Genomic DNA, 27,212 nt, shown 5'->3' on the forward strand with positions numbered 1-27,212 from the left:
TACTTCTTTCCCCCCACCCCCGCCTCCCCCTCTCCCCTCAGAAATATTCTGCGCCCAGTGGTTTTGCAGTGCCTCAGGGATCGGCCCACCTTTGACCAAGCAACGATGTCATGTAATGGCTTCACGATTGACCCCCCGAATTTCCGGCAACCTGTGACGTCATGATGATGTTTTAGGGGCGAAGGCTCCTTAAGGCGTCACCCCGTTTCGTCCCTCGTAGTCGTCGTCGTCGTAGTATAGCAGTAGTAGTAGTCGTAGTCCGTAACAAATCTTACGCTTGACCTCCAAGGGGTGCCGGTGGAGATTTTTCCTGTGCGTTGTTGAACAATAAAAAATTCGCAGCGTGCGCGTAACTAAAAGCCGAATTCTTCTGTCTCTCATTCCCCATTAGCGCCATTGGCATGTTCCAGTAGGAAACGTTAGTAAGTAGAAAGTGTAAGTTTAGCTAAAAGCCCGACTACTTCTGTCTCTCATTCCCATTAGCAGCCATTGTTTACCTCCAAGGTAGTGCCTGGTGAGATTTCTCCTGTGCGTGGATTAAACAATAAAAATTTTGTTCAAAACGCCGTTGATTGATGAAATAAACCAACGAAAGAGGCCAGATGTTTTGTAAAAGCAAACGAAAGAACGCCAGATGTTTCTAAAGCAAAACGAAAAGACGCCAGCTGCTTAACGAAAGACGCCAGATGTTTTCTAAAGCAATGGTTTTCTAAACAATGAAAATTCACAGCGTACATGTAAAATTAAAGTGAGCTGCAAGTCATCATAACTCATCGAACCTTTAGTATAAACGCGCCCGATCTCACGTCGGTGATGATGTACTGGGCAGAATTCACGGAAGATTCACGGTTTACCGATGAACCTCCGCAGCCTCGCCCACTCATCATCATTCACTCCGTGGATATGCTGTGGTTTTTTTTTTCGTCATCTTCTTGACGCTGACGGTCACTTTCCGCGTTTGATCTAAGGCCTTCAATAATCAAACGAACATCAAACTTCCAATGCCCCGCTTCATTTAGCGTTAGCCGCTCTTTCCGCGCTGCCCTTCTTCGTCTTCGTGTGGTCAACGCCGTTCCTTCGAAAACTTTCGTTAGAAATGTTCAACTTTCTCTGTACGTCAGAATACACACTCAACGCACACATTCCGCCTCATTGAGTGCCTCCTTCTATTTCCTTGCGTCGCCGCAGAAGGTGCTCGGTCAACGTCATCTCCTTCCGGCGAACGTGGCCTCGCTTCCGGCTTCGCGAGGCGGAACAAGGGGGGGGGGGAGGCGCGGGAAATGAAAGATTCGCGGAAGCACGGCCCGGGCTGTCTCCCTCCTCGGGTTCACGCCGCCGTTTCTTTACCTCCCCAATGGGGAGAGCTGAGACGGGCGCACAATTGTGTATATAGGCTTCGCCGCGCTACGCCCGCAGACGGTGTACGCGGCAATTGTATAACGGTGAAAAGGTGGTTATTAATTAGACAACAAAGAGCGAACGTCCTAATAAATCACGCTCGTGGTCGTGAACTGAGCACGAGAAAGAAATGAGAGCGAGAGAAAGTGCAAAAAAAAAAAAAAAAGCTTGGAGGACGCTTGAGCGTCGCCTTCAAGAGTAGAACACGATAGCATTATCGGGCCCCGTTCGCATCGCCTTCTCAATCGCTAGCCTATAGCTTCACTTCCCGGTAGACACCTCAAACGCGCCGCAGGGAAAAGAAACATCTGTGCGCGTATAACATTGGCCGTTTCAAACTATCGCAGAATGCCTAAAGCAAGTACAGTTGCAAAGTGCCCACTACGCCATAATTCCTTTTGCGAATTGGCGGAGTATTCACTACGCGTACGTAAGGCAACACGCGAACCTGAGCAGCTGTACACATTGTTGGTTCAGAGTTCCTAAAAAAAAAAAGAAAAAGGAAGAAAGAGACCGTCTAGAATGCGATTCATTTCTGCTACGGCTGAGTCGCTGTCATTCCGCACTCGGAACAAAGCAAGGTTTAAAAAAAAGGGGGGGGGGGGCACGGATAGACACAGAACGAGAGAGAAAACACGCTGAACACCGCGCACTACGAATCGTACGAGAATGCTGAGCTCAAATATAAACCGAAGCACAACCTCACCGACGAAATCGAACGCCTCTAAAACTGATTACGGACGACAAAAAAAAAAGAAAACAAAGGAAAAGGGGGTGGAAGGAGAGCCCAGTTAAAGCAATTCTATAACAGCATGCTGACATTATGAAAGAAAGAAGACAAAACAAACAAGCTAGCCAGAAGTTTAAGTCGATCGTAGGGAGCGAGACAGAGAGGCACATATAAACAAAATTGCAATATTTCATCTGCGTTCCTGCTTCCTGTATCCTGTCTCACGGAGTTATCCCTCCAACACTTGCCACTAAACACGACGGCACGAAGAGAAACTTAGCTGAGCACCTAACACAACGCAGCTGCGTTGCGAGCGCCGCCGGTAAAAGTAAAACATATCGATGAGCCCCCGCACATGCACGACACTGAACACTGCCACTGAGCTTCGAGATCGCTTTTCTTTACAGCTCATAGCCTATATACCCTTCCGTTACGTCGACAGAAGCGCGCAGATCAGCAAGAGTACTTAAAATTTAAAAAAAAAACTTAACACACGCGCATAAAACCCACAAAAGCAACTCGAGAGCGAGTGAGAGGGACAGAGGACAAAGGCTGGTTTCGGGAAGAGCACTAAACAAAAAAAAAAACAAGAAAGAAAAAAAATAGGCGCACTCATGGCGGACGGCACTCCGGGTCGACGCGCGGGAGTCGACGAGGTGCCGGCGTGACGTAACGAACCACGTCACGACTTACGTCACTCCGACTGACCAATGGCTGCTGTTAGAAGGGTCGAGCCGAGCCGAGCCGAGGCAGCGGCAGCCACCCTTGCCTTTCCCGCTATATAATATCCCCGAGCTTCCCTCCTCGCTCTCCTTTCTTTCTGTCCTTTTTTTTTTTATTTTTCGTGTGTGAGCGTACGTCATAGCCGAGCGAAGGATGAAGGATCCTTCGGAAAGGAATTATAGGGGAACGCCAGCAAGGATTGGCGATCGGGGAAAGGGAAAACGTCATCGGAGAACGATGAACGGCAGCCCTGAGAAGAGGGGGCGGAAAGAAAGAAAGAAAGAAAGAAAGAAAGAAAGAAAGAAAGAAAGAAAGAAAGAAAGAAAGAAAGAAAGAAAGAAAGAAAGAAAGAAAGAAAGAAAGAAAGAAAGAAAGAAAGAAAGAAAGAAAGAAAGAAAGAAAGAAAGAAAGAAAGAAAGAAAGAAAGAAAGAAAGAAAGAAAGAAAGAAAGAAAGAAAGAAAGCAGCGGCCCGCGGGGAGACAAAAGAGGAGAGGGACTAACTCGCCTCACCGCGCAAATAATTAACGCGACGTCGACGTCTATGACGATAACTGACGCCCCACCCTACCCCCCTACCTCGAAAAAAAAATGGGGAAAAAGGAAAACGCAGACGCGGCCGGGTTGTATAGATCCGATAGCGCGCTAGACGGAGCAGCTCTAACGCGACACTAGCGGGCTCCACTCTCATTTCGCCGCGGCGATCCCCTTTAGGGAGAAGTAAAATAATCAAAGAACAAAGAAGACTGCGCGCCAACCTACGCAACGACTGGACGCAAAGGAAATAGGGGTGGGAACACGGGAAGCCGGTTAACGCTACAGATCGCAGGAACAGGCCTATAAAAATACGCGGACGAGAGCAACGTAATGAGGGTAGTAAAATAAGCGCGTTATCTAACGCCGGTTGCCGCTGGCAACGCGTCCGTCCTCCGATCCCTACCGCCGGACTAAGGCGCCCGCTAATGAGCCAGCGCGACAGCCATCGCTCTCGCCTTTCAAAAAATACGGAAATGATTTCTGGCGCGTGTCTGTGTGCGATAGCATTTGTCCGCAGTTATATATTATACAATCGATAGAATATAGGAAGGAAACTAATCTAATGCATGCAGCAGCGAACCGACGGCGTCGAAGCCATATTGGTCCCCTGTAAAGGGTGCATCTCCTAGTGGCTAGCATTGATGAGGGAAAGCCACCCCTGGTCATTTTTGTACGGGAAGGGCTCAATGCACCTAAAGTGGATGCTTGGGCGAGTTGGTACGACATACTTGAAATAAAAAAAAAAAAGCAGCGCAAAACAGGGATGACCAGTAAAAGAAGGATAGAGACAACATTGCTGTTTGAGAGGCCTTCTTTTACTGATCCTCTGTCTTTTGTGCTGTTTTTTTTTTATTTCAAGGCTCGAATACCTGGGGTATCGGCAACACAGAGCATTCGGCAAAAGATACATCGTGATTAATAAAGCGAATCCGGTGTGTATACCTTAGAAGAATCACAGCTACAGTATGCAGCGACCTTAGGACTGCAGTGAATCATCCATTATTTCCTCTCTGTTTCTCTCTTTTTACTGTCCTTGAGGTTTTTTTTTTCTTTTTTTTTAGAGCGCCACTTCCCTACTTAATTACGTACGTGCAGCCATCATTCGATTAACCTGCATTGCATGCATCTTGATGTTGATGCATTAGAGCGCGCATATGTCGTCGTGCTTGTTTGAAATTTTCTTGTTTCATTGCATGTAGTGGACCGAAATATAGTCCAATGTCGAAATGCGCAACGCAATCACGCCTGAAACCACAGAAAGGGCAGCAACCGCTGTATAAAGTCCGCCCAAACTACATCCTCCCCGCTCTGGTTCAAATGCGGATGTCAGAGACAGCAACGTTAAATATCGCTTTAATCAATCAATCAATCAATCAATCAATCAATCAATCAATCAATCAATCAATCAATCTCGATGAGCTCTATCAGATTATCGTGCATTCGAACCACACAGGGTTAAAGTACCGGCTCCGATTATGATAGAGGAATGCTGCAGCAAACGCACGCAAACGCGCGCACACGAAAAAACCTGCCACGTTAGTGCCTTCAAGCAAGCCGAACAATGACGTCACTGTCTCGCTTCCTTTCTGAGCTTATGTCAGCAGTTTTTAAAGTGACGTCCAGAAGGTTTCACCGAGCGAAGCTAGCATCAAAGCAAGCTCCTGCTTAGAAAAGAAAGGGGGGGGGGGTATAAGATGAAAAAAAACAAACTGATCCACTATCGCTCCCCCACCGGCAAAACTTGCAGACTAATTAATAATGGACGAATCTATTAGCGAATCGCACGCATTAATTTTGCTTACGTGAGTGACTTTGTTACTTCCGCCTACTGCGGCATTTCGGTGTGCGAGCAAGAACCTCAACGAAAATGCGGGCGGCTGCGCCAGCGCAGGTCTCCTAATTAATTACCGGCGTTTTATACCTGTCTTTACTTATGCGTTTTATCGTCTCATATGCATAATTTCTGCCCTTTACAATTATTACTGCAACAGCAGGCGAAGTTATACCACGACGGCTCGGCAAACACTTCACCATCGAACAATTTACCGCAGCAACAACGCAGCTGCCACCTGTAGGATAAACAGCTCACTATTTAGCAAGCCTAGTGACGTAGCGTCGCCACCTGCCGGCCTTCCGCCGCACGTGGACTGTTCCGTGTTCGCTTTCCGCCACCAGATGACAACGCCGTGTATCGGCGATCCCCCATGTCCTGGCTCCCTTTCCCCCCTTCCCTACTACTCAATAAAGTTGTTTCCTCCTCCTCCTTGCACTTTTCAGGAACCGATAAAGTTAATTAAGTGATTGCACTGATTGAAACGTTAACTAATAAAGCAGCTAGTGCCCAATCGATTAAGATGGGCACAGCCTGAAATCTTTCGGCAATTTTAATCCTAATCTAAAGTATTCTGTTTATAAAGAGCAATAAAACTTGATTGGTTGATTGAGTTTAATATCCCAACAAAACAGTTTGGCTATGAGAAACATCACAGTGGACTCCAAATTGTTTTGACCGCCTGCTGTTACTTAACCAATGTGCGTGTGCATTTTTTTGTAATTCATCTCTCACAAAATACAGCTGCCAAAGCACAGAACCGAACCTGTGACCTCGTAATTAGCAGCACCATCGTTGGTGCGTTCCTTAACAAAAATAAATAACCAGGTTAAGGGGGGGGGGGAGTGAGTGGTTAAAGTAGTCATGTCAACATATAGAAGCATGCCATTCAACAAAGTAGCGAAATCCCAACAAAACCACTTCAACAAAGTTTCAAGCAACTCAATGAATCCATAATAGTAGAAAAACAAACTACAGACCACACAGAATGATACAGGTGAACCACTAGTGTCATTCTGTGTAGTCTGTAGTATTATGGATTCATTAAGTCAGTACCAACCAGTCCAGCTAAATGCATCAATGAGTTATCGTTCTAGGGAACAACAGCCGGCACACCAGGTTTCTTTTCCAACCACCGATATGCCTTCAGCAATGATGTCACCACTAAGGCTGTGGCACTGCTTTCTCTTTTTCACTGGTAGTGGGGGTGATGCAACACAAGTAATGAGGCTGCCGTACACTTTTAACTGTAAAATTAAGGGCGTTTCGTAAAAGTAACTTCTCAGAACTAAATCTGCTAGAAAATGTCGGAAGTGACTGTGCTCAAGCAACTTTCTCTTACCTCACAAATTTTCAGCTACTCCTGCAGCCCCCACAAGTGCAAACTGAAGGTAGACTCAACTTATCATGTAAACACACAACTGCAAGGGCTGCAGCCCAAGTTCACAAACAGAAAAGGTCAAAGGTCGCGACTTTTAAATGCGTATTGAACCAAACTCTTTCCTTAATATCATAGTTTGACAACACCAATAACAATGTAGTGACATCAAGCTTAGCGAGAGTGGTGAATGAGCTTTATTAAGAACTAATCAAAAGGAGAATTAGAAAATAAATGGGCACATTGTGTCGGGGCACGGGCAACAAATTAATTCACAAGGTTGGTTGTTCCTTCTACGGAGGCTTACATAGACGAACTTGCGGTTCAGCATGCACCACCCTTTGTACAGTACAAACGGATATAAACATGACAGTGTTTCGCTTTAGTATAACGACCGCTATGAGCAACTGCTCCTGATAAGCACATCATGTCGCTCCAAATCTGGCCTCTAAAGGTAATGCTGGCTCTGATGTAATTGTTCGACTCAAAATTACGCTGACATGACATGAACTGTAGACGCTGGAAATGAAAGTACACGCATTACTTCGCCCTAAAGTTGTGCGTTTCAATTTGTCAGTACTTTACAGCACCTCGTCGTCTCTGCCAAAGATAGGAGGTCCTTGGATATCCTGCTACCTTTAGGCAGTCAACACTCCGTGTTCCCACAAGGTGCATTTTAAATGCGGCGCAATTTGAAGGCTACATGCAGTGCACTTGGACCGTTTTGTCACATCGCGTGCAGCTGTCTACTTGACACCATCGATAGGCCACAGCAGGGTTCACTACCGTACCATTTCTTTGCCTTGTTAATGTGACGATTTCTCGTCACGCGACGTCTGGAGTCAGTTGGGGGCTTGGCACGTTGAAATATATCATTGGTCTGCCTGTGTCCCTGTGTCTTTCTTTCGCTTCGTTTAGTCCTGGCGTATAATTTCACTCGCCCGATGGTAGCGCGGCTCTTTTCCTATCTCTGCTATTTGTACAGTCATGGCGTCATGTTGTGTGCTTCTGCATTCCCTGGAATACCTCTGTGTGCAGGAACCTGAAAGATATGGCCAGCACTGCCTTTACCTTTAATAAAATTCGCTTGTTGCTATCTTCTCTCTGAAAGGGGCATTACGTACCCAAACATGTCCAATTTCCTTCGGAGCTGCTACAGGATTAGTTTAGCATAAAATTTCTTGAAGCGTGCAGTGGGTAACTTGAGGCAATCAACACCTAACCACAATTATTTCATAAATATACGCCATAAAAAGAAAGAGAAACTTCTCCTACACCATCCCCCTCCACTCTCCCTTAAAAATCATGACCAGAAAACTTAAAATTTAATCATTCCTAGTTTCTTCAACCGAGTCAGCCAAGAAGGTACTACTAAACAAATAAAAAAAAAACATTTAAGTACAGTGCTGTCATCAGCTCATAGAATAATACTGAGTGCATAATGAGGCACATGAGTGTCTAACTCCTCATAGTGCAATTATCACACTTACTGGTTAATTCTTTAGCTCAGTTCAAGCAAATCAAAGAAGGTCAGATGTATGACTAGCACGGGATTTCTAAGCAAAAGGTTATTAACCTTTCAACAGCAAAGTTGATCAAGAAGTATGCCCACATTGTGCTGATCTGAGTGTGCTCTAGGCATAGGGCAAAATATTCTAGGGTTTCCAAAACCACAGTACGATTATGAGGCACACAGTAGCGAAGGGCTAGGATAAACCACTAAGATGGGAGGCTAGGTGAAGTGTAAGCAAATAATTTCGCCCAACCAAGTATAGTTTCCACAAGTCGTATATGAAATGTCGAGGCATATTTCCCGTTGCATGCTATCACCCATCCCACTGAATAGGCCACTGTTTTTCCCAAAGCATACTGAATTTCTCAACAAACCTTCTGTCCCCTTATATGCAGGTCATCATAGTGCTTAGGATGCTGTTCAGTAACAACGCCATTTCACCTTTTTGGGCCAAACAGTCACATTTTCATACACACGTATCTTCACAGATGTCAACATTTTTGCCTTCGACGTGTAATGAGCACGTGATGAAATAGTAGCTGCCTCTTCCAACACAGAAAAAGACCTATAATTCAAACACACGCACATCTATACTCGGTGACAACTTTTCTTGACAGCACTGTGGAAGCTACAGCACAGAAACACATGCCAGCTACCGCACCAAAAAATAGTACTTAAGTTTACTGATAATTTTCTCATTTGACTTGCTGAAATAAATGCTGCTTTATTTAATATGAGACTGAAACAGTTGGGGGAAGTCGTAGGTAAAATACAGATATTGTTCACTTTGCAAGAATCCCTTCCTGTTCTTTCCATTTCTTAGACAGTATCACCTTTTCAGCACGCCCATTTTCCAAAGTAAACATGGTGTCCATGACGTAGTGGGTCAGCGTGCGGCCACAAACGTGCCTCCAAGAAAAATACACTCATAATATGACACTAAAATGCACACTGAAAAATCGAAATGTTTCTCCCATTCACATTTTTCGTGTATATAATCTTCTAAACGCGTTAACAATGCGAGCAAGCAAAACCGAAAACAGCCGCAAGCAGCTGTACTACTTGCGAAGCAACACGAATGTGCGGAAGCCTCGCCTCCGTAGCCTTCGCTCCACTGTCAAGATAAGTTGTCGCCGAGTATAAATGGTTCGATATGCCATTCGTAAGTAAAGTTGCCAGTGTTCTCCTTGTAGACATCCCAGCCACCCTTGTCCTGCATTGTAGCCTGTCGTCCCAATTTTAGCTCAGCCAAACATTAACAACTACGAACATGCACAAAATGGCATTCAGACACTTAGCAGCCACACTAAAACCCAAAGAAATTTGTGTTCAACTCTTTTCCCTCTTAAGTTCAACAGACCAAATAATTACACAATACAGAGAGCAGCATAGAGTACATTTCTCCATCAGTGTGCCATGCAGACTGGCTACACAATCAAAATTTCTATGAGCTCAAACATTAATAATACAGCCAATCCACTGTCAATTAGATGACCTCTGTGACCTTGAAAGGAATTAGCCTCCCCGCCTTCCCCTTAAAGCAAAGTGGTGGTTCAATCTGTATATTCCTTGTAATGTCCTAGCTGGTTGTTGAAGGAATAATAAATATAAACTTGAGCTGTAACGTTCACATTAGGAGTGCTCAGCTCTCCAGGGCTCAACCAAGGTCGTACTAAGTGTTAGTTGTCCTGTGTGGCCTTGCTGCTATTTTCAAAAGCACATCTCTCCAGTAGACATGTGGCACAGGTTTTGTTGACTTGTCTATTCACAGCGACTATACAAGGACTTATGTATACTTTCAGCTGCCTCTCCTGATACATGGCAGTCTATTGTGCACACAGGCTGTGCTAGAGCCGGGATTGGCCAATCGTCATGTGGCTTAAGTTGCTTTCACTCACAATCTCTTAGCTGCTACTGGAAATGTACAAAAAATGCATACAAATGAATGTGTACACCAGTGTACAATACTAAGAGGCCTCATGGCTAAAACTACCTACCTCTTTTTTGCATTGCTTAGAGTGTAGTTTCATTTGTAAGTACCCGAATACGAAACAACACTAAACCAGAAGGAAAGAGGTTCAAAAACAACCAGGTGTGGTGAGGTGGATACAATTATTTGTGCCGGCAAGCACACAGCTGCTACGTATGCCTACTTATTAGAGGGTTTTAGTTTGCTTGTAAATATCTTAGCGCTAGCGCATTACCGAATTACCGCAGCCGTAAACATGAGCGCTGAATATAGGTGGCGCCATCTGGCGGCGCAAAGAACCTGGCAAACAGAGAATTTTTATCGTAGAAACCAAGCGTATTCTACTTCTCTGCTGGTTTACGTTCGCAGCAGTGGCATAATTCCAAACGCTTTGCTTTTTAAACTTTTTTTTGTCATTGATACTCTGCAAAAACAATGTAATGTACGTATTAGTCATTGTGGCTGCCCAACGTGTGACAAGGTGTCGATATTATCAGCCAGTAACCCGATAGTCCATAAAATCCTCTACGTATACTGGAATGCTGTACACGCTAAAATTTTCTATTCCCATCACAAAAGATGTTAAGGCAAAACATGGCAACAGCTGACTGCCTTCCACACAGTGCTCAGATATTCACATAATATGCCCAAGACATCAGGCATTGAAATAGTGCTGAAAAAAAGAAAGGCTACATGGCGACAGTTCGACTTGAGTCTGCTGCTTATAACAGGCTCGTCAGCGACAATCTAGCCTTGTCCCTGTGTCTCTATTCCCTGCAGTGAACTATAAAATGAACCAAAATAACAAAAGCTTTCCAACTATGGGCTCGCATATGTGACTCAATTCACAAACTAATGCTTGGTCTGACATGGCTTGTTATGATTCGAAGAAGATGCCTTGTAGCTTCTGAAAGAAACACTAGTTGTGCACTCGACACAAGACGGACGATGCCAGGTTTGACAACGCACTGCGGCCTGCTTAGCCGTGCAGTACTACATTCATTGCAAGCAGATATGTTTTAAAGCGGCATGCTATTTAAAACAACCACTCACTCATTTCCCGGACGTGGATGATGAGTCTCGCGACGTACGAGAGGTACTCGTCCTGCAAGTGCAAACGTTGCATCACACATTCTATGTCATTCCATGGCATCAAAGAACACTCCTTAGCTAAGACAATGCTCGAAACTTGTGTCTCAGTGCAAGCTTCCCATGGTGCTACAACAGCTAAGCATTCCTGTTACTCCACCACGCATTACAGCACTCTGCAGCTGATTTTGGTTTGACTCTTGGCTTTGTATCCACATTGTGCGAACACATCTACAGTCAAACACAACTTAAGAAAGCACAAACTTAACCCTGTGCCACACAACGTCTTCATTCGGAGATGCGACTTACTTTTGCCGTTTCTGTGCGCTATTGGCAGGGAAGAGACTACAAACACTGAGCTGATGGTAAAATAATCCCTCTTGTTGCTTCGAGTTCCTTTGTATCACTTCTGCTTTAGATATTTTGCTACAAACAATCACTTTGGTGAAGCAAGTATCGTGTTTCACGAATTGTTGGACAGGGGGCATTTCAGCAGGAATTTCAAATATTTTTTTTTACCTTTTTAGGAGTGCTCGCTGCCAGCAGATAACTATTGCATGTAATTTGAGTGGGTCATTGAATTCAGTTTATGAGCAGATATGGCATGACTGACTGTACAATAACTGGATAATTATTTATGTTGTCATTACAATTAATTGCTGTAATATACACTATAACTTATTCCAAAACTTCCAACTGCTTTCAATTTGGTCTCCAGAACTCTCGCATCAAAATTTCACGTATTTATAGACAGTCGATCAGAATGTGTGTTGCAAGGGGTTAAGAAGGCCCAGATGACCAAAGCACAGCAGCCAATTGCCTGCACGACTGAAGAAATAGTCCCGCACATGTACTCGGCAATGTTCTCCTATGGTGGAGTCACTGATCGTCGGTCTAGAGCACGTGCTCATTGGTGCAGGCTTAAGTGCATCTGCCTTTGAGGTGGAAATGCCACTTCCTTCTAAAGTGGAACCCAACTATAGGGAAACATACACATTCAACCTGTGAATAAAAGAGATATTCTTATAAAATGAAAAGAAACATTTTAATGTCACCGTCCACGCAAGGGAACACAAGAGCTTATGCCTCGATTCATTCACTCACACGAACACTCTGTCAAATATAAATGTAAATAATATAGGCGTACTCTGTCATACCCTTGCATTTACGACGCACACATCTGTACGATCTACAATATACAATGCACACATCTGTACGATGCATCTGTCTTAGTCAGTTTTAAAACCCACTTTTCGCCAAACTATGGTAAGAATCTCTTTTTGGAGAATGAAATGGCATGTTTGTAACATCCCACGGGCCTGAAAACACAGGTGATGCTATGTTTGCAGCGGATAAGGGGCAGTCCAGAAAGCATGGTGCAATTCAAGAAGTGGGGAATAAAAAGGAAGACACTTTATTGAAAGGTGCCACTAAAGTAATATTCTACACACGCCTTTCAATAATTTTGCTTTGCTGGTAATAAAGTGAGTAATGATTATCTGGGCTTGGAGAATATGCAAGTTATTAATAAATATGCCACACGATTTTGTGCCATGTATCAAAACAGCATGCGTGACATTGTAGCTTTCACAACTCTTCCAGGAAAGGTTGTCCTCCCGAGTACAGTCCTACAACATTGTGTTACAACAAAAAATAACCTACTGTGCATAAATATTTCACAACGAGAAGTACCCAGTGCATGTTGTTATACAAGTACTCAAATGCAACCTGACATAAAAATATCTACAACACCAGTCACCTGTTTATCAACTAACAGTTATGAACTGGTTATTCGATGCTTTAAAAAATAAGCATGGCAAATCCTTCATTTCTGTATTCCGTATACATGCCACTTCTATGTTCACTGACACACTGATTGTAAAGAGATCTAATGAGACAGTTTTTCACGCAGCACGCCTGTTTTAGACGTGTCACTGTCAACATTATTTTCGTCTGCATGTCGATAGTCTAATATCCAAGATGGCACAAGGTGATGCTTATATGCTTAACGTCCCCTAATAAAGCATTGTTTTTATGCCCCACCACAGTGCTGCAGTTCTAGAAAATGCTTGTCAGGATATACTAAACATCAATAGCATGTCACTCGCATGTTACACTTCAAACGTGCAGTTGAGTATCCTGCGCATTTAAAAGCGCCACTAAGGGTTCTGAGTATCACAAATGACTACCTCTCTGTGCCCTTCAATGATGCCTTATATCTTGGCGCGAAACTAAGCTTAAGTCAGAATCTTTGATCAGAGCTCACCTTGGATCTGGCCTTTTGAAATACGTGGTTCTCCATTTCCGTCGCGCTCCGAAAGGGAGGGTTCGCCGCTTGACGAATGGCTTCTTCACTGAACGGGAGAAAAAAAAAACAAACACAAACAAATCACAGCCACGCACTCCGACATTCAAAACACCGCGGTGTGGACGATTCACGTTAAAAACAAAGCAGGAAAAAAGAACTAAGCCAATTCATACTCGACTGACAGTATAAACGTAGTACGGCGTTCGTTCGCTCTTGAATGACTATCAGCAGGGGTATTCACCTCGCAAGGCAAAGCGCTCACGCGTTAAATAACGAGATAAACATTCAACGTGGGGATGAAACAACCGAAGGTCGCGAATCGGTTGCTTCGTGACACAACGGACGTTATATCACCGACGACAAGCGCGCATAACTTGGCGGTTTTCCTTGTTTACACGAAGAAAAAAATGCACCGATTGCCCGACCGAGTGCCGCTCCCCCCGAGCAATGCCGAAACAGGGGGCGACTTACGGCCTGTCGGCACGTAAACGATCGCTCACACGAGCGCGCTGACAAAGTGCGGAACGCCGATAGTTAGGGAAGTGTTCACTTACATTTTGCCCCTGACATTTTGCCGAAACGGCTGGGTACGCCAACTCTGGTCGCCTTGCGCGTTCTCCGCCATTTCTAACCTTTTAAATGCACCCGTGGCGCCGCCTAGGCCGAAACAGCAGCGGTGGTTGCGTAAAGCGCGTAGACGTAGACCGCGCATCCAGAAAAAAATAAACACCAAGCTTCCATTTACACTTTACACATCGTGAATACACAAGCAACAAACTGACTTCCTGAAAAGTTCAATTTTGAGTACGCACATGGACTCGGCGATATTGCAGCGGTTTCAGTTCGACGGATGAGAAACTTTGGTTTGGTCCTGAGCATGTTCCGAAGTTTAGGTTCCAAAATAACCATATAATCATGAGGAACGACGTAGTAGGGGACTCCGCATCAATTTTGAGCACCTCTGGCTCCTAAGTAAACGGGAGTTCTTGCATTGCACGTCCATCGAAATGCGGCAGCCATGGATGGGAACCGAACCCACGGCCTAGTGCGAAGACCGGGCCGTGGGTTCGGTTCCCGTCCCCTCTTTTTGGGCGTAATAAAGAGTACACCACCACCACCCGGGGCCTAGCTAGTGGACGAACAGAAAGAGATCTGGCAGTATCAAATTGAGCGATCTATAAATGAAATGTACAATCTACCATGTCATCTCAATCTGTCAATGAGCCTCTCATTCGCTTACGGCTGACGCATTCTTGTTCCCGCAAGTTGAAAAGCGTATCTCATTTTCACCATTTCGGATATATTTCACCCTATTCAAAGTAAAAATCAGGCGTTGTTTTAACATCATTATGTATGTGGTCCCCTGCTGAATCATGGTCGACTGACCTTGCCTTTTGAAGAAGAAACAAGAGAAATATACGATAACAATGACTTCTTTATTGATACAAGACAAGCAAATGAAACGAATGAAAAGGGGTAATAAATCTACAGTGGCCTTAGTCAAACTTGCTAAGCAAAGTCAGCACCAAGGCGTCCTACGATGACTTCTGCGCAGCCGCCTTCTTCAAGGCGTCCTTCTCTCTCTGCTTCTGGGACTTGCGGAGGTCCTGCCTCTCCTCTTCGTTCAAGTTGGGCAAGACCTTGGTGATGACCCCGGTTCCCGCCGTAATTCGGCCTTCCCGGAGGGTAAAACGCTGCCCCTGCTCTATCGCCATGGGCTGGAACAATCGGATTTCCAGCCTGGCGTCTTCTCCGGGCATCACCATGTCGCGGCCTTCGACAAACACCCTAGCGGTGATGTCGAACGTTCTAGAGTACATCGTGGGCTGGTAGTACTTGAGAATCGGCTTCTCCTTGCCGCCTTCCTCCTTCTTCAAAACGTACACTTGTGCTTCGAAGCGGTCGTGCTGTTGAATGGTGCCCGGCTTGCACATCACCATGCCTCTCCGAAGTTCGTCTCGCTTGACGCCTCTCACCAGAGCTCCAAGTTGGTCACCGGCTTGCGCCTCCTCCAAGATCTTGTGGTACGTCTCGATTCCCGTAACAGCCGACTTGAAGTACTTGTTGTGGCCGAGTATCTCGCAGTCCATGCCTTTCTTCAGGGTGCCGCGGTCCAGCCGACCAGTGACTACCGTGCCACGGCCGGGTATGGAGTGAACGGACTCGATGGAAAGCAGGAAAGGCTTGTCCAAATCACGCACGGGCGTCGGGATATGAGTGTCCACGGTTTCGAGAAGCTTTAGCACGGCTTGCCTGCCCAGTTCGGGCTCCTTGTCCTCGAGCGCGTAGAGGGCAGATCCGGTGATGATGGGTACCTCGTCGCCCTTAAAGCCGAACTCCGTGAGCAGCTCGCGAAGCTCCATCTCCACCAACTCCAGCATTTCCTTGTCGGCCGCGTCGGCCTTGTTCAAGAAAACCACTATATGCTCGATGCCGATCTGCTTGGCGAGCAGCAAGTGCTCCCTGGTCTGCGGCATGGCACCGTCGGTAGCGGCCACCACCAGAATGGCGCCGTCCATCTGAGACGTTCCAGTGATCATGTTCTTGATATAGTCGGCGTGGCCGGGACAGTCGGTGTGGCTGTAGTGCCTGTTTTTCGTGGCGTACTCCACGTGAGCCACGTTGATGGTGATACCACGCGCCTGTTCCTCGGGCGCATTGTCGATCTCCTCGTACTTCTTAGCGGCCGCCAGCTTCTCCTCGGCGAGCACCTTCGTTATGGCAGCCGTGAGCGTAGTCTTACCGTGGTCGACGTGACCGATCGTGCCGATGTTACAGTGCGGCTTCTCTCTCTGGTAAACCTTTTTCGCCGTTGCGGGCGTCGGTGTGGCCAAGAAGCGCTGGGCGACCCATAACCGGGAGGCGCACGGTGCCGAACACTGCTTGCTCACTAGGGTCTTGAACGTTATGTGGGAGCTGCTTCCCACCAACCGATGAAGGATTGTGCTCGCCATGGTTGAAGCACCGAGGTGCCGCTAGCAAACCTCAGTAAAGAAGAAGGGCACGACGTTTAGGGTAACCGGCGAAAAAATCGTGTGTCTATTTCACCTCCACAGTCAACCACGCCGTTCAGCCATCGCAAACGCGACTTTTCCCGAAGCCGGAAGCGGAAGTGTACAAAAACCGGCCGGTCGAGACAGCTGTAACCAAAATTTTCGTTGCAGTGTACCACTTCAATAATTTTATCACATTGTTTTCGCTATAATGTGATTATAAAGAACGTTATTTACTTTAACGTAATTCTCAGAACATGCTTTAGATCACAGTACCGTCAGAGAACATCATATCGTCGCTAAGAAGAACGCTTTCACAATAAAATCTGGCAACGCGTGCGTCGTTTAAAAATGGACGCTGCCAGCAGTTCGAGCACGCCGGAGGCGCCGAATAATGTGCGGGAAATCAATTTCTCGGAGTTGATGGGCTTGCTTATAGGGCCGAACAAGCGAGTTAAGGAGAACATTGTGTTTCCCCCCGGTCTGTTTCCACACAAGATCAAAACTAAGGATGAACTGCGCGTGGAAGCTGTGTTTGAAAGCTGCGCCTTCAAGACCGGCATCAGCTGTGTTCTCGGTTAGCATGTTTTTCGTAGCTTGCTTTCCTTTAGACCGTCGTTTTTGTACCCCCTCTTTCGCCAACTTTTCGTGAATTCAACTGCTCTAAATGAAACCGAATGTGATCACCTGTTCTATTTTGTGAGGCTGTGAAGCTTTAGTGTGATGTAATGACCTTGATTCACTTTCGCTTTTCACTCGTGAAAAGCCTCTATTTAATTACATGGCACTCGCCGTGAAAACGATTACTTCGTACTGCTAATTATCGCCTTACGAAGACTTAAGGCCGAAATGTTTAAAACAAAAATGAAAGTGGCTGTTCTCTCGATTAATACGGTCATCACACGGTGTACCGTTCGATTACGATCGGGCCCGATCTCTATCGGGTTTCTTAATTGCGATTGACTTACTCGCGCAAGCTGTGGTAACGAGCCAATCGCTCTCGAGAGGTTCTTTCTGGATCGGACTCGATCGCTATCGAAATAGCCGAGTTGATTGACTTGCGGTGTTCGTTTTGTTGTGTTTAGGTGGCGCATTCGGAGCGGCGCTCGGACTTTTCTCGGCCAGCGTGGACCCAAATGTCACCGGCGGTGCTGTGGACCCTTCGAAGATGACGGTGCGGCAGGTGTTTTCAGATATGAAGGCGAAGTCCGTGTCTTACGCCAAGAACTTTGCCATTGTCGGCGCCATGTTCGCTGCCATCGAGTGCACCATTGAGTCGGTAAGAGGACTGGTTTCGGCCTGCTGACATATGCGTTGACTAGTGCGGCTTCGTTCATTAAAGGGCGCACTTAAGGACGTTCCATGCATTCCTATGTTGTGACCAGATTGCTTTGGAGCGTCCGCCGATAAGCGCAGTTTACCGTGCTTGCATTCCGAATTTTTCTCCGCAGTAGAGAACGCCATCACTGATCACATGCACACTTACAATCTTAGTGTAGTCTGCCAGCAAAGATAATGAACCAAGTACTATACCATTTAAAAAGTGCCGTCAACTAAAAATCTTGTCACAGAACTTTGGCACACAGTTCTCGGTAAGTTGCTGGAATATTATATGCAGGGTTTTCAGGAAGCTTTCTAGAAGGATTAATGCTATGCGTGCCGAGTTGTGGGTCACAAGCTGTACATCACATGAATCTTCACCATTGACATTTTCATTAGAGGACCCCCTATATATCATCTTCATTTCGTGTCGTGCAACGTAGATATGAAGTTCAAATGGACAGACTGATGGGCTTGTAAGTATGGCACTATCTACACAGTAGTGCTGGCAGGTAACAGAAGCTGCTTTGTCAACCCATAATCCTTCGTGATAAAGATGTTTCAATTTCCCTCTTTTGCATTGATACACTAATTGCAGCTGCTCAGTTTCAGCTTATATTTCGTAGTCATTAGGAATGATTTTGAAATCGAATTCAAGTTCTCAATTGCCACAATGCAAACTTTCTGTGCTGTATGCCTTCCATGCCAACTCGATCTTGTCATAGTGCTTTGTCATAATGTCATTGAAGTGTGCATCAATAAAGTACACAGCTTGCAGGAATTATTTTGGCCGTGTCATCCCTGTTTGCAGTCATCACATCCTGGCATAAAATGCTGATATTATATCCACCTTTCAAAGCGCATTTGTAACCATAGCCATTCACCATGACAATATTGGCTCCAAGTGCAGGCACTCTACTGTCCGAGTCAAGGAATGTGAGTGCATATTTATGACAGGTCACTCATGTTTGTTGTCGAGAGCATTGTTTTACAAGTGGTTACAAGCATTTCCTTTGAAATATGCTGTATCTGGTTGTGCGCTCCTAAGCTACACATGCATTGACACACTTTCCAGAATCTGGTATCAATCTTAGGTGGCCTAGAAGCTGCAGATACTGTGACCATAGATATGAGGAAGTTATCAATGTTAGTCGGCAAAACATTATTTCAGCCCTGATGGCTTGACCATACGTGACCAAGAAAATGCAGACATTGAGGAGTTTACTGCCTAGCATCAAAGACGAATAACATGAAATGCCCTCATGTGTGAGAGTCGGGATGTCCAAGCTTCCAATTTTTGAGAAAGTTGTTTAATCTGTACGTGTCTACAAAATATGAATCTGTTCTCTCTTTTTTTTTCTTTCCTTCTCCAGCATCGTGCAAAGACAGACTGGAAAAACGGCACCATGGCTGGGGCACTAACTGGAGGACTAATAGGATTTCGAGGTATGTGTGGCAGTTTTTTGCAGATTTTTAGACAAAGCAGCTACATGTATCCCATGTTATGGTGAACTGTACCCCTGATAAGTTATTGAAACAAAAACGATCAAGTTACCTTACCGCTCTGGCTCGGGTGTGAAGCCACTAAAAATGAGGTTGGAAGTTCTGTTCTTGTTCATGGTGCTCGCATTTTAGTAGGAGAAGAACGCAATAAATACCAGTCTTTTTGTGGTCTACATTGAGTTGTAGAGATGTTTTGTGGGATGCATGTTGGAGAATAATCCCAATTAGCCTAGAGCCTTCCGAGCTGTTGCTTGAGGATATTATGTATTTCGTTCGCGTCAGTCATGTTTTCACGTCGTAGCATTTCTGCTGGTAGCACTAACAGCTAGCAGGCAAACCAGCAGAAGCTCTGCAATCACTGTGGTCATGAAAGTCTCACTCACAGCAAATCGGCTTCATCTGCAATGCCTTCTAGAAAATAACTACTTTGCATATTACTACTTGTGAGCATAAACTTTCTTCAAATCACATCTTTGTCGTTCCTGTGTGCAACATAGTATGTGTTACGTTTGGTCATGAGCACATGCATTGCATTGAAGCCATTCTCTGCTATGCCTTCCATGTAAGGTAAATAGATGTAACGTAAAGGTAAGAGGCTTAATGTTGCACCAAATTACATGACATTGTTTTTTCACCAAACATGTTGATAGTGAGAGAATTCTCTTTAGCCTTTGTAGTGTTTTATGCTATGTGTGAAAAGGAGTAGTATTGACTTGTTGGAACCATTGAGTAATTGAAGTAACACAGCAAGAGGTATTAGCTGACTGAGTGCTAATTGATTCTGCTGTGATGACTCAAGACCCCCTTTTGATGTGCCAGCACACATCTGATTGTGAGAGCTAAGTAGTGTCGTGTTCATGCCAGTCCTGCAGAGGTAGACCATCTGATGATGGATTCTTTTTCTCACAACAATTCTCATGTCATCCCCGTGCAGGACAGTCAAGATATGCTTCTCATCAATGACAGGCATGATTTTCTTGCAATCCTAGACCAGTTGTATGCTTCTTTTTTTCTTTACTGTGAGGAATGTTGACATCAGGGGAATCACCTTAACGGACACACTCACAGTAGTAAAAATCAGGTCGTAATGGTTTAACCTTGTCTTGTCTTTCCAGCCGGTCTAAAGCCGGGCCTCCTGGGTGCCGCAGGATTTGCAGCATTCTCAACAATTATTGACTACTACCTCCGATGACACCTAGTCAAGCTAATGTGTACATACTATAGTAAATATTGCAATTTAACACACAGTTCACGGTCTGTTTCACATTTATTTTTGGTGCCTGGAGTAACTAGTGACACTAACCGTGCTTTCAGGAAAGACTTGTGCCACTATGCATGTGAGCTTTAAGCTGACTTCAAATGGTTTAGTACTTTAGAACGAAGCCCATGATGTGGCAAGTGTGAATGGACCAGATGTCTTGCTTGATGAAGGATGGGGTCATGTTATGTATAGTCGCTAGCAAAAGTGTGAGGACCTCAGATGCCAGGAAAAAAATTTTTTAATCACAGCCTAGACATGCAGGCTTAAATACGTTTTCCTGTTCACGTTTGACCTACGCAATCTGTTGAGACACTAATGCAAGTAGCACGACTGTGCTGGAAGAAATTTAATTTTTTTTGCTGAAGCCGTGTTCATTAGACCTTTCCTTGCGATTATGGCTTTGTATGTTGTCCTTACTGTGTTGGTGACGATGCTTTTTCTGAATTCGGTTCTCTGTGCCGGCAAGTAGGTGCCATGCACACAACTACAACCCAAAGGAGGGCCAGGCCGGCCTATGTATCGAATATCTGTAGCAGAAATAAATCTGTTAGTTCTGTGCATGCACAAAGCATCTAGTACTGGGGCAATAGCTCTTCAAACTGCAAACTTCATTTTTTTTCAAACTCTCGCATGGTTCTTCCAGGAAGCACACAAATTGCAACTCGACACATTTATAGCTGTTACACAGACTTACACTTGCGATATGGTGCATGATAAGTTTTTATTGCAAAAAAAAAACAAACAGTAGACAATCGATGTCATGATTATATCACAGTATCTTCCTCAATATTCATCATAAATATTACTACATCATCATTGTCTTTATCAACAATTACGGCTTGTCGCAAATGCACGTATACAAAGTGATTGTCAACACGGGATAGCATCGAAGAAGAAAACAAATTTAGTTGGCTTCACAAACGTGGCAAATTGTTTCACTTAAGTATGCATGTGGTTTTTCTCATTTCACTCTTATTGTTTTAATACATAACAGCATCGTGAAAGAAGTCATGGCACTTGACAAAAAAGTGTGTTACGAGCAGTAGGGATGTGTATATGCATGTCTTTTGTACACTTTGTATTCTAACAAAAATAAGTGCTCAACTCTAACAAAACAAGGCACGCGGTGACGATACGACTTGCATTCCTCAGCAGAGAGGCAGTGCGCTGCTGCTGTGCATCACTAAAGTCAACACTGCTGCAAAAAAAAGGAAAAGAAATGCCAGCACTGTGGCTCCCTCTTCGTGCAGAAAACTTGGGTGCTCCTCGATGACTCTGCAATTCCGTGCCCACCCAGTTGGTCAGCATTGCTCAGGCGCAGCCATGGCAACCTGCAGCAAGTTTGGCATGCTTGTTAAAAAATTCGGCAAAAACTGAACTTGTACAAGTCTAACGAAAGTTTCCTGTGACACCATAAGCAGCACTTCGAGAAAAAGAAATCTAGGTACGACTTCTGGGTAAACTAGTACATACTTTAAATGCATGTAGCGTTTTTCTAGCTACAGTCAGCCATTCCTTTATACACATGACTAGGCTTGTGCGCATCGTAAATTTTAGGTTCGAAGCGAATTTGAAGCGAATAGTGATTTTGGTCAAATAATTTCAAATCGAATTCGAATAGTATATATCACACATTATAAATAAAAACGAGCATATTTGTCATGACCCAACAAACCTGCACAATGTTTTTTTTTTTTTTAATTGTAACAAGGCATGTGCAAATGTCATTCTTTTTGGTTCAAAGGAAGTGGAAGCAACTTTGAATAGTAGCAGGATTTGGCTTTCGGTAGAATGTAAGTGATAACCTGCAAAGTATGTTACGTTTTAAAATTTACTACACTTGGAGCATATAAGCTGGTACAACAAGTTTTTAAACTTAAAAAATGATGAATCAATGTGAGGGTGATATGTTCATTTAACCTTGAAGTGGAGCTTCGCGGCAGTGCGGATTTTCCCTGGAAAGGTGTATTCACGGTATAGCACCCCTCCACTGCAGTGAAACCACCTTTACAGGAGGTTACAAGCGGATTAATATACGCCTATTCGTTCCTTTCGAATACTTCGAAATTTTCAATAATTTAAATTCGAATCGAAGCGAATTCGAATACCGTATTATTCGTTCGAATATTCGAAGTGCTCGAATATTCGCACAAGCCTACACATGACCAGCCTCTCCAGCGTTTTTATAAAATGTGCTGTAAAAATCGGCGGACAATTCCATTATTGGATTGAGATTGAAAGGAAACAGTGTAGCTGATGTGTAGTACGCGAGTAAATATGGTGGCTAGCTTAGGAAGGCGTGTACTTGACGCAAGCCGAATCCGATCAGAAAATAGCCTCATCGGCCACATCATGACCATCGTTGACAAGATTAGACCCTGTTACAATAGGTGGGTAGAAAAGACTGACAATTCTTTGTGGAGTAGTCAAAGAATGGTGGTTTCATGGCACACCCCAATTACAGAGTAGACTGCTACCCAAGAATGCAGGACGCAAGACTTTCGTATCAGTATTTTAGTGGCTGTGTTAAGATTGTTGATTCCCTTTAAGAACCTTTCTGTGCAACGCTTTGTCCCATGGCATGCTTCTCTTCTGGCATGAGTGCGCGAGATAAGACGTTAATAACCAGTGTTTTACCACTATGAGATGGCCATTCTTTCCCTTGATGATCTCCGGGTTGGCTCCCATGTTGAAGTCTATCGTTCCCTGCTTGCCGCCACAGAGCCTGTGGTCCACACTGAAAGGCCCAGAAATCACAACCTGAATCTGTCAGGAACATTTTACTTTATTTTCTCTTTTTAGGCACATTCAGAGCTGATTTAAAAAGCATAGTCGCGAGATTTAGTTACAGATTAGAAAACCTGGGGTTGCCAAGATTATGCATCTCTTCACTATGGCATTATAAGATTAGTCAAGGCTAACCGCCATAAATCGATTATATTTTTTGTCTTAGTGTTCATTATCAGTGCATTACGCAGCTTTTTTATTGTTGTCTTTCTTTGGTAAGGTAAGTTTTATTTTTTAATAGACCCCTGTGTGAATAACCACAACTCACCAGTTGTTCTTGTCAACGGAGACAATGTTCCTATGGCCGTAGGCCATGGCAATCTTGGATACCGCTTCCACCAAGTGGGAACCCATGTCAAGTATGAGGTCTCCCTGCAAATGAAGGATTGTTCGCAAGACAGGTTTAATACATATGTTAAACTTGTAGATCAGATGTATAAAGTGCAAATTGCCAACTATGAAGTGTTCTCTACACTTTCAGGCAGGCTCCTGAATGGCGTACTCATGGTTCCAAATAGTCTACAAGCCTCGCATCATCTAGAAAAGTTATTTGGCAACTTTTTGCATTAGTACACACTCCACTGCATCAAACAGTTCCACCATACTGCTTCACCGTACTTCTGTACTGCGCCACAACATCGTTCCATTAAACCTAAACTTGCCCGACCATTCCTGACGTAAAATATATTTCGCAGGAAAGCAGTAGTACTGATTCTGCACCGAAAGTTGAAAAGATTCAGGTAAGACGATGTCAAAGTCTGAATACCTGAACAGTGCCAGTTTACATGGCTGGGCAACGTTTCATTATGACATATGTACATCTTGGTTCAGGCTTCATGAAGTTATGCAGAAGTTGGAGCAATGTACTCCTTTTCTTGTCTCTCATTTTTAGTGCACTGCATGTCAGTTCAAGAGTACCAGGAGCATGGAGTATACAGACCTGGGCTTGCAGTGGCAGCTGCGATTCTATGACACTACATATGTCTGACACAGCATTCAGCACTGCTAGTCATATATGTTTCTTTAGTAATCTTCCAAAGTAGTAGCCATTTCCAAAGTAGTAGCCATTTCTAAAGTAGTAGCCATTTCTAAATAAGTACGAGAGGTAAATATCATCAAACTTGGGCTTTTCCTCAATTTACAGAAACTATTATGTTGAAAGCACCAGGAAATGGTGATTGTTGCTTGTTCCTCTTAGAAACTACCTACCATGCTTTGCAGTAAATTATTCTTCAACTCTTTGTAGCCACGTTACAACAGCTACTGCTTATCAAAAATCATACAAAAGGTAAACTTTACCTTGTCCTGCTTCATTTCTTGTGGTATCCTGAATAACCCAAGGCCATCCGTCAAACTGCTCACCGTGATTCCTGTAGGTGGGCAGAACAGAGTGTACACAGCAGTTATTAAACTATACCTAAACAACGCTTTGTTATAACAGCAGCTCACGCCATTTGGTGCCAAGGTGACAATCATCACGTATGTTGTACACTTTTTAAATAGCCTTGTACTTGCTGAAGCACACATTTTTCCATGAATGCAGATGCACACTAAAAGAAGATGCCTTTGTCGTCATCTGTGCATATCTTTCTTATCATGTGTGCCTTAATCTGTGGCAAAATATGTGCTTCAGCAAACACAAATTTGGCAAACAAACTGCAGTGCTGAAAACATGACTGTGGTCTATGTCGCATTCTTCTAAACACTTAAACCATCACCTCTGCATCAGCAAAAAAGTACCAACTGATATATATAACATTATAAGAAGTCACCAGCTTGGCTTATGAAACACATTTATACTAATTGCATTACAGCCCTTCAAACAACTTTGGGTCATTTCATTGACTTGAAGTGGCCTACGAATAATACTCTAAGTGCACTATGTTTGTAGAGTACAGAATAAATGCAAATACAATTAGTATGCTATCAAGGCAACTAAACAATGACCTGAATAATTGCATGCTTTTTTGAGCAAGCTCTGGAACTTGTTTGCCTGACTGTTTGTCAAGAGGTGGCGTACAAAGCAAGGCCCCTCAGTTGTGCATTTTTCACAATTTTTGCACAAGCAGAACACATGCGAGCATGCTAGAATGATGTGCAAATATAAATGGCACCTACCCTCGAGTGACTTGAGGGGAATGCGGTGTTTGGAGCGGAAGTCCTTTCGGTCTAGCAAGTAGAGTGCAGCATCGGTCAGTACGAGGACTCTGTCACGTGGCTTGTAGCCATGTCGGTCGTACTTGGTCACCTCCAGACAGTACTGCAAGTGCACAAAGAAACAAGCAACCTGAAGTTGCACTGCAAGCGATTTTTCTCATATTATTAAATTACTCTTTCACAATTCCAAAATCACCATGATTGCTGCTAGAAGATGCTTTGAAAACGAGAAAACACGCAAAAAAAAAATGCGTATGGTGACACCACCTTGAAGTTCCCGCACCAAACGCCGTGACGTCATAGATTTTGACGGCATTTGCTAGGCCCTATGTAGTGCTTAATTGGTAAAAATGAAGTACATTGTCCTCTTAGGGGGCCAGAGACTTAATATACCAAGTTTCAGAAAATTTCATTGAGGCAATGTCGCCAAAAAACACAAAATACAATTTGAAATCCATGACGTCATGCATGGAAATTTCGGCGCAAAATTTAAAAATGAGACTTTGACCTTGATTTTCTCCTCTATTAATAGACCTATAATGGTGAAATTAAAGACAGAGTTCTCAGAGTAATATTTATCAATCTAATTGGATTCATTGTTTTACTTTGAGTCAATCAATCAATCAGTCAATCTTTACTAGTCGCATAAAAGAGGTAATAAATTGCAGGTAAATATGCAGGAAGAGGTCCCAAGGTCACAAACCACAGGCAGTTTGTAACCTTTAGTGTCCCTTTAATGCTTATTCATAATGTGCTACCGCAGTACATATGAATGAAATGTGTAATATAGGAAGCTGTGTTCTGCTGCAATACAAGATTTCAGAAATCATGCCTGGCTCTTGAGCTGTACATACATAACAGCAGAGTTACAAGAAGCATATATGCAGCTAGAAACCAGCGACTGAATTAGACAAGTTGGCTGTTTTAAAGTGGGATCCCTTGGGCTATCATTAATTGCTTACTTTCAGCCAATAATGTCCTAAGTAAAACAACTAATGGTGCTGTATAGCTAACAGTGCTCTATAGCTATCTGTGATTTAAAGGGGCCCTGCAAAACTTTGCTAAGTAAGCATTGAATGGCTTCATTAAAAGAGCTTCTTGCCTGACGAATCAACTGCCGCAAAAATTTTTAGAATCCGTCAAGTACGAGTGGAGTTACAGGGATTTGTCGCACATTTCAGGTGCTTTCTCCTTTGTACCAGTGAGAGCTCTGAAAGCTACGCAGAGGAGTGATGACGAGGGGGAAAGAAAATGCGTCTGTTCGTTAGCGCGCATCATGACCTTGAGCACATCCTTTTTTTTTCCTTCCAGTGCACGGCTTATCTTCAGTGTGATCGCGAGCACGCACACAGGCACGCGGCGGCATCTAGCGGTGGCCGTGGTAACTATACAGCTCATGATGCTCAAATCAGCCAATGGCCATGGACTTTGGGTTTATGGCGCGGTCATTTGGTTTATGGCATCATTTGTCGAGAGAAGAGGGAGCCATTTCTAGCTGACACTGAGAATTAATTGTTAATTCCAGGCCGCATGCTACACTATGTTTGGCTCGCCTGCTCTTAGGAGCCACGACTACCAATCGACAGTATTTTCTGACCATGCTGAAAAAGTGTTGCAGGGCCCCTTTAACAACTAATAGTGCGTTGAAATGCTGGAATATTTTAATGAATGTGCTAAGTTAATGCAACACTACCCACTTAAAGAAGTAATGAGGTAA

General features: G+C 44.1%; 4 protein-coding genes across 6 annotated transcripts in view; 1 reads left to right on the forward strand and 3 right to left on the reverse strand.

Moving 5' to 3' along the window:
• The window catches only part of LOC119389613 (mediator of RNA polymerase II transcription subunit 15), a 122,114-nt gene extending 107,933 nt beyond the window's left edge, over positions 1-14,181 (reverse strand). Inside the window, exons 1-3 of the mRNA XM_037656964.2 lie at positions 14,029-14,181; positions 13,433-13,520; positions 11,131-11,182 (exon numbers count right to left, since the gene is read on the reverse strand). Coding sequence (XP_037512892.1) covers positions 11,131-11,182; positions 13,433-13,520; positions 14,029-14,099 — 211 coding nt within the window. The 5' untranslated portion in view covers positions 14,100-14,181. The remainder of the gene's footprint in view (positions 1-11,130; positions 11,183-13,432; positions 13,521-14,028) is intronic.
• Positions 14,182-14,891: 710 nt separating this feature from the next.
• On the reverse strand, positions 14,892-16,570 carry LOC119389615 (elongation factor Tu, mitochondrial). Its single transcript, XM_037656967.2, has one exon. The coding sequence runs from the start codon at positions 16,426-16,428 to the stop codon at positions 15,010-15,012; it is 1,419 nt and encodes a 472-aa protein (XP_037512895.1). The 5' UTR covers positions 16,429-16,570; the 3' UTR covers positions 14,892-15,009.
• A 218-nt stretch (positions 16,571-16,788) lies between these two features.
• Positions 16,789-20,521, forward strand: LOC119389616 (mitochondrial import inner membrane translocase subunit Tim22). Its single transcript, XM_037656968.2, has 4 exons — positions 16,789-17,044; positions 17,553-17,746; positions 19,161-19,233; positions 20,406-20,521. The coding sequence occupies exons 1-4, from the start codon at positions 16,819-16,821 to the stop codon at positions 20,480-20,482; spliced, it is 570 nt and encodes a 189-aa protein (XP_037512896.1). The 5' UTR covers positions 16,789-16,818; the 3' UTR covers positions 20,483-20,521.
• A 732-nt stretch (positions 20,522-21,253) lies between these two features.
• LOC119389618 (unconventional myosin IC) overlaps positions 21,254-27,212 on the reverse strand; it is a 164,470-nt gene continuing 158,511 nt past the window's right edge. For all 3 annotated transcript variants that reach the window (XM_037656972.2, XM_037656973.2, XM_037656971.2), the window contains exons 27-31: positions 25,457-25,598; positions 24,638-24,708; positions 23,607-23,710; positions 23,189-23,288; positions 21,254-21,882 (exon numbers count right to left, since the gene is read on the reverse strand). In XM_037656972.2, the coding sequence (XP_037512900.1) occupies positions 21,853-21,882; positions 23,189-23,288; positions 23,607-23,710; positions 24,638-24,708; positions 25,457-25,598 (447 nt within the window). In that variant the 3' untranslated portion in view covers positions 21,254-21,852. The remainder of the gene's footprint in view (positions 21,883-23,188; positions 23,289-23,606; positions 23,711-24,637; positions 24,709-25,456; positions 25,599-27,212) is intronic.

Source organism: Rhipicephalus sanguineus, chromosome 4 (assembly GCF_013339695.2).
Source record: "Rhipicephalus sanguineus isolate Rsan-2018 chromosome 4, BIME_Rsan_1.4, whole genome shotgun sequence".
Classification (NCBI taxonomy): Eukaryota; Metazoa; Arthropoda; class Arachnida; order Ixodida; family Ixodidae; genus Rhipicephalus; species Rhipicephalus sanguineus.

Bases quoted from the DNA above. Each gene is read 5' to 3' on its own strand.
- LOC119389616 (XM_037656968.2), top strand. From the start codon at position 16,819: ATGGACGCTGCCAGCAGTTCGAGCACGCCGGAGGCGCCGAATAATGTG. The intron at 17,045-17,552 runs GTTAGCATGTTT...TGTTGTGTTTAG, and splicing joins CGGCATCAGCTGTGTTCTCG to GTGGCGCATTCGGAGCGGCG. The intron at 19,234-20,405 runs GTATGTGTGGCA...TTGTCTTTCCAG, and splicing joins AGGACTAATAGGATTTCGAG to CCGGTCTAAAGCCGGGCCTC.
- LOC119389615 (XM_037656967.2), bottom strand. From the start codon at position 16,428: ATGGCGAGCACAATCCTTCATCGGTTGGTGGGAAGCAGCTCCCACATA.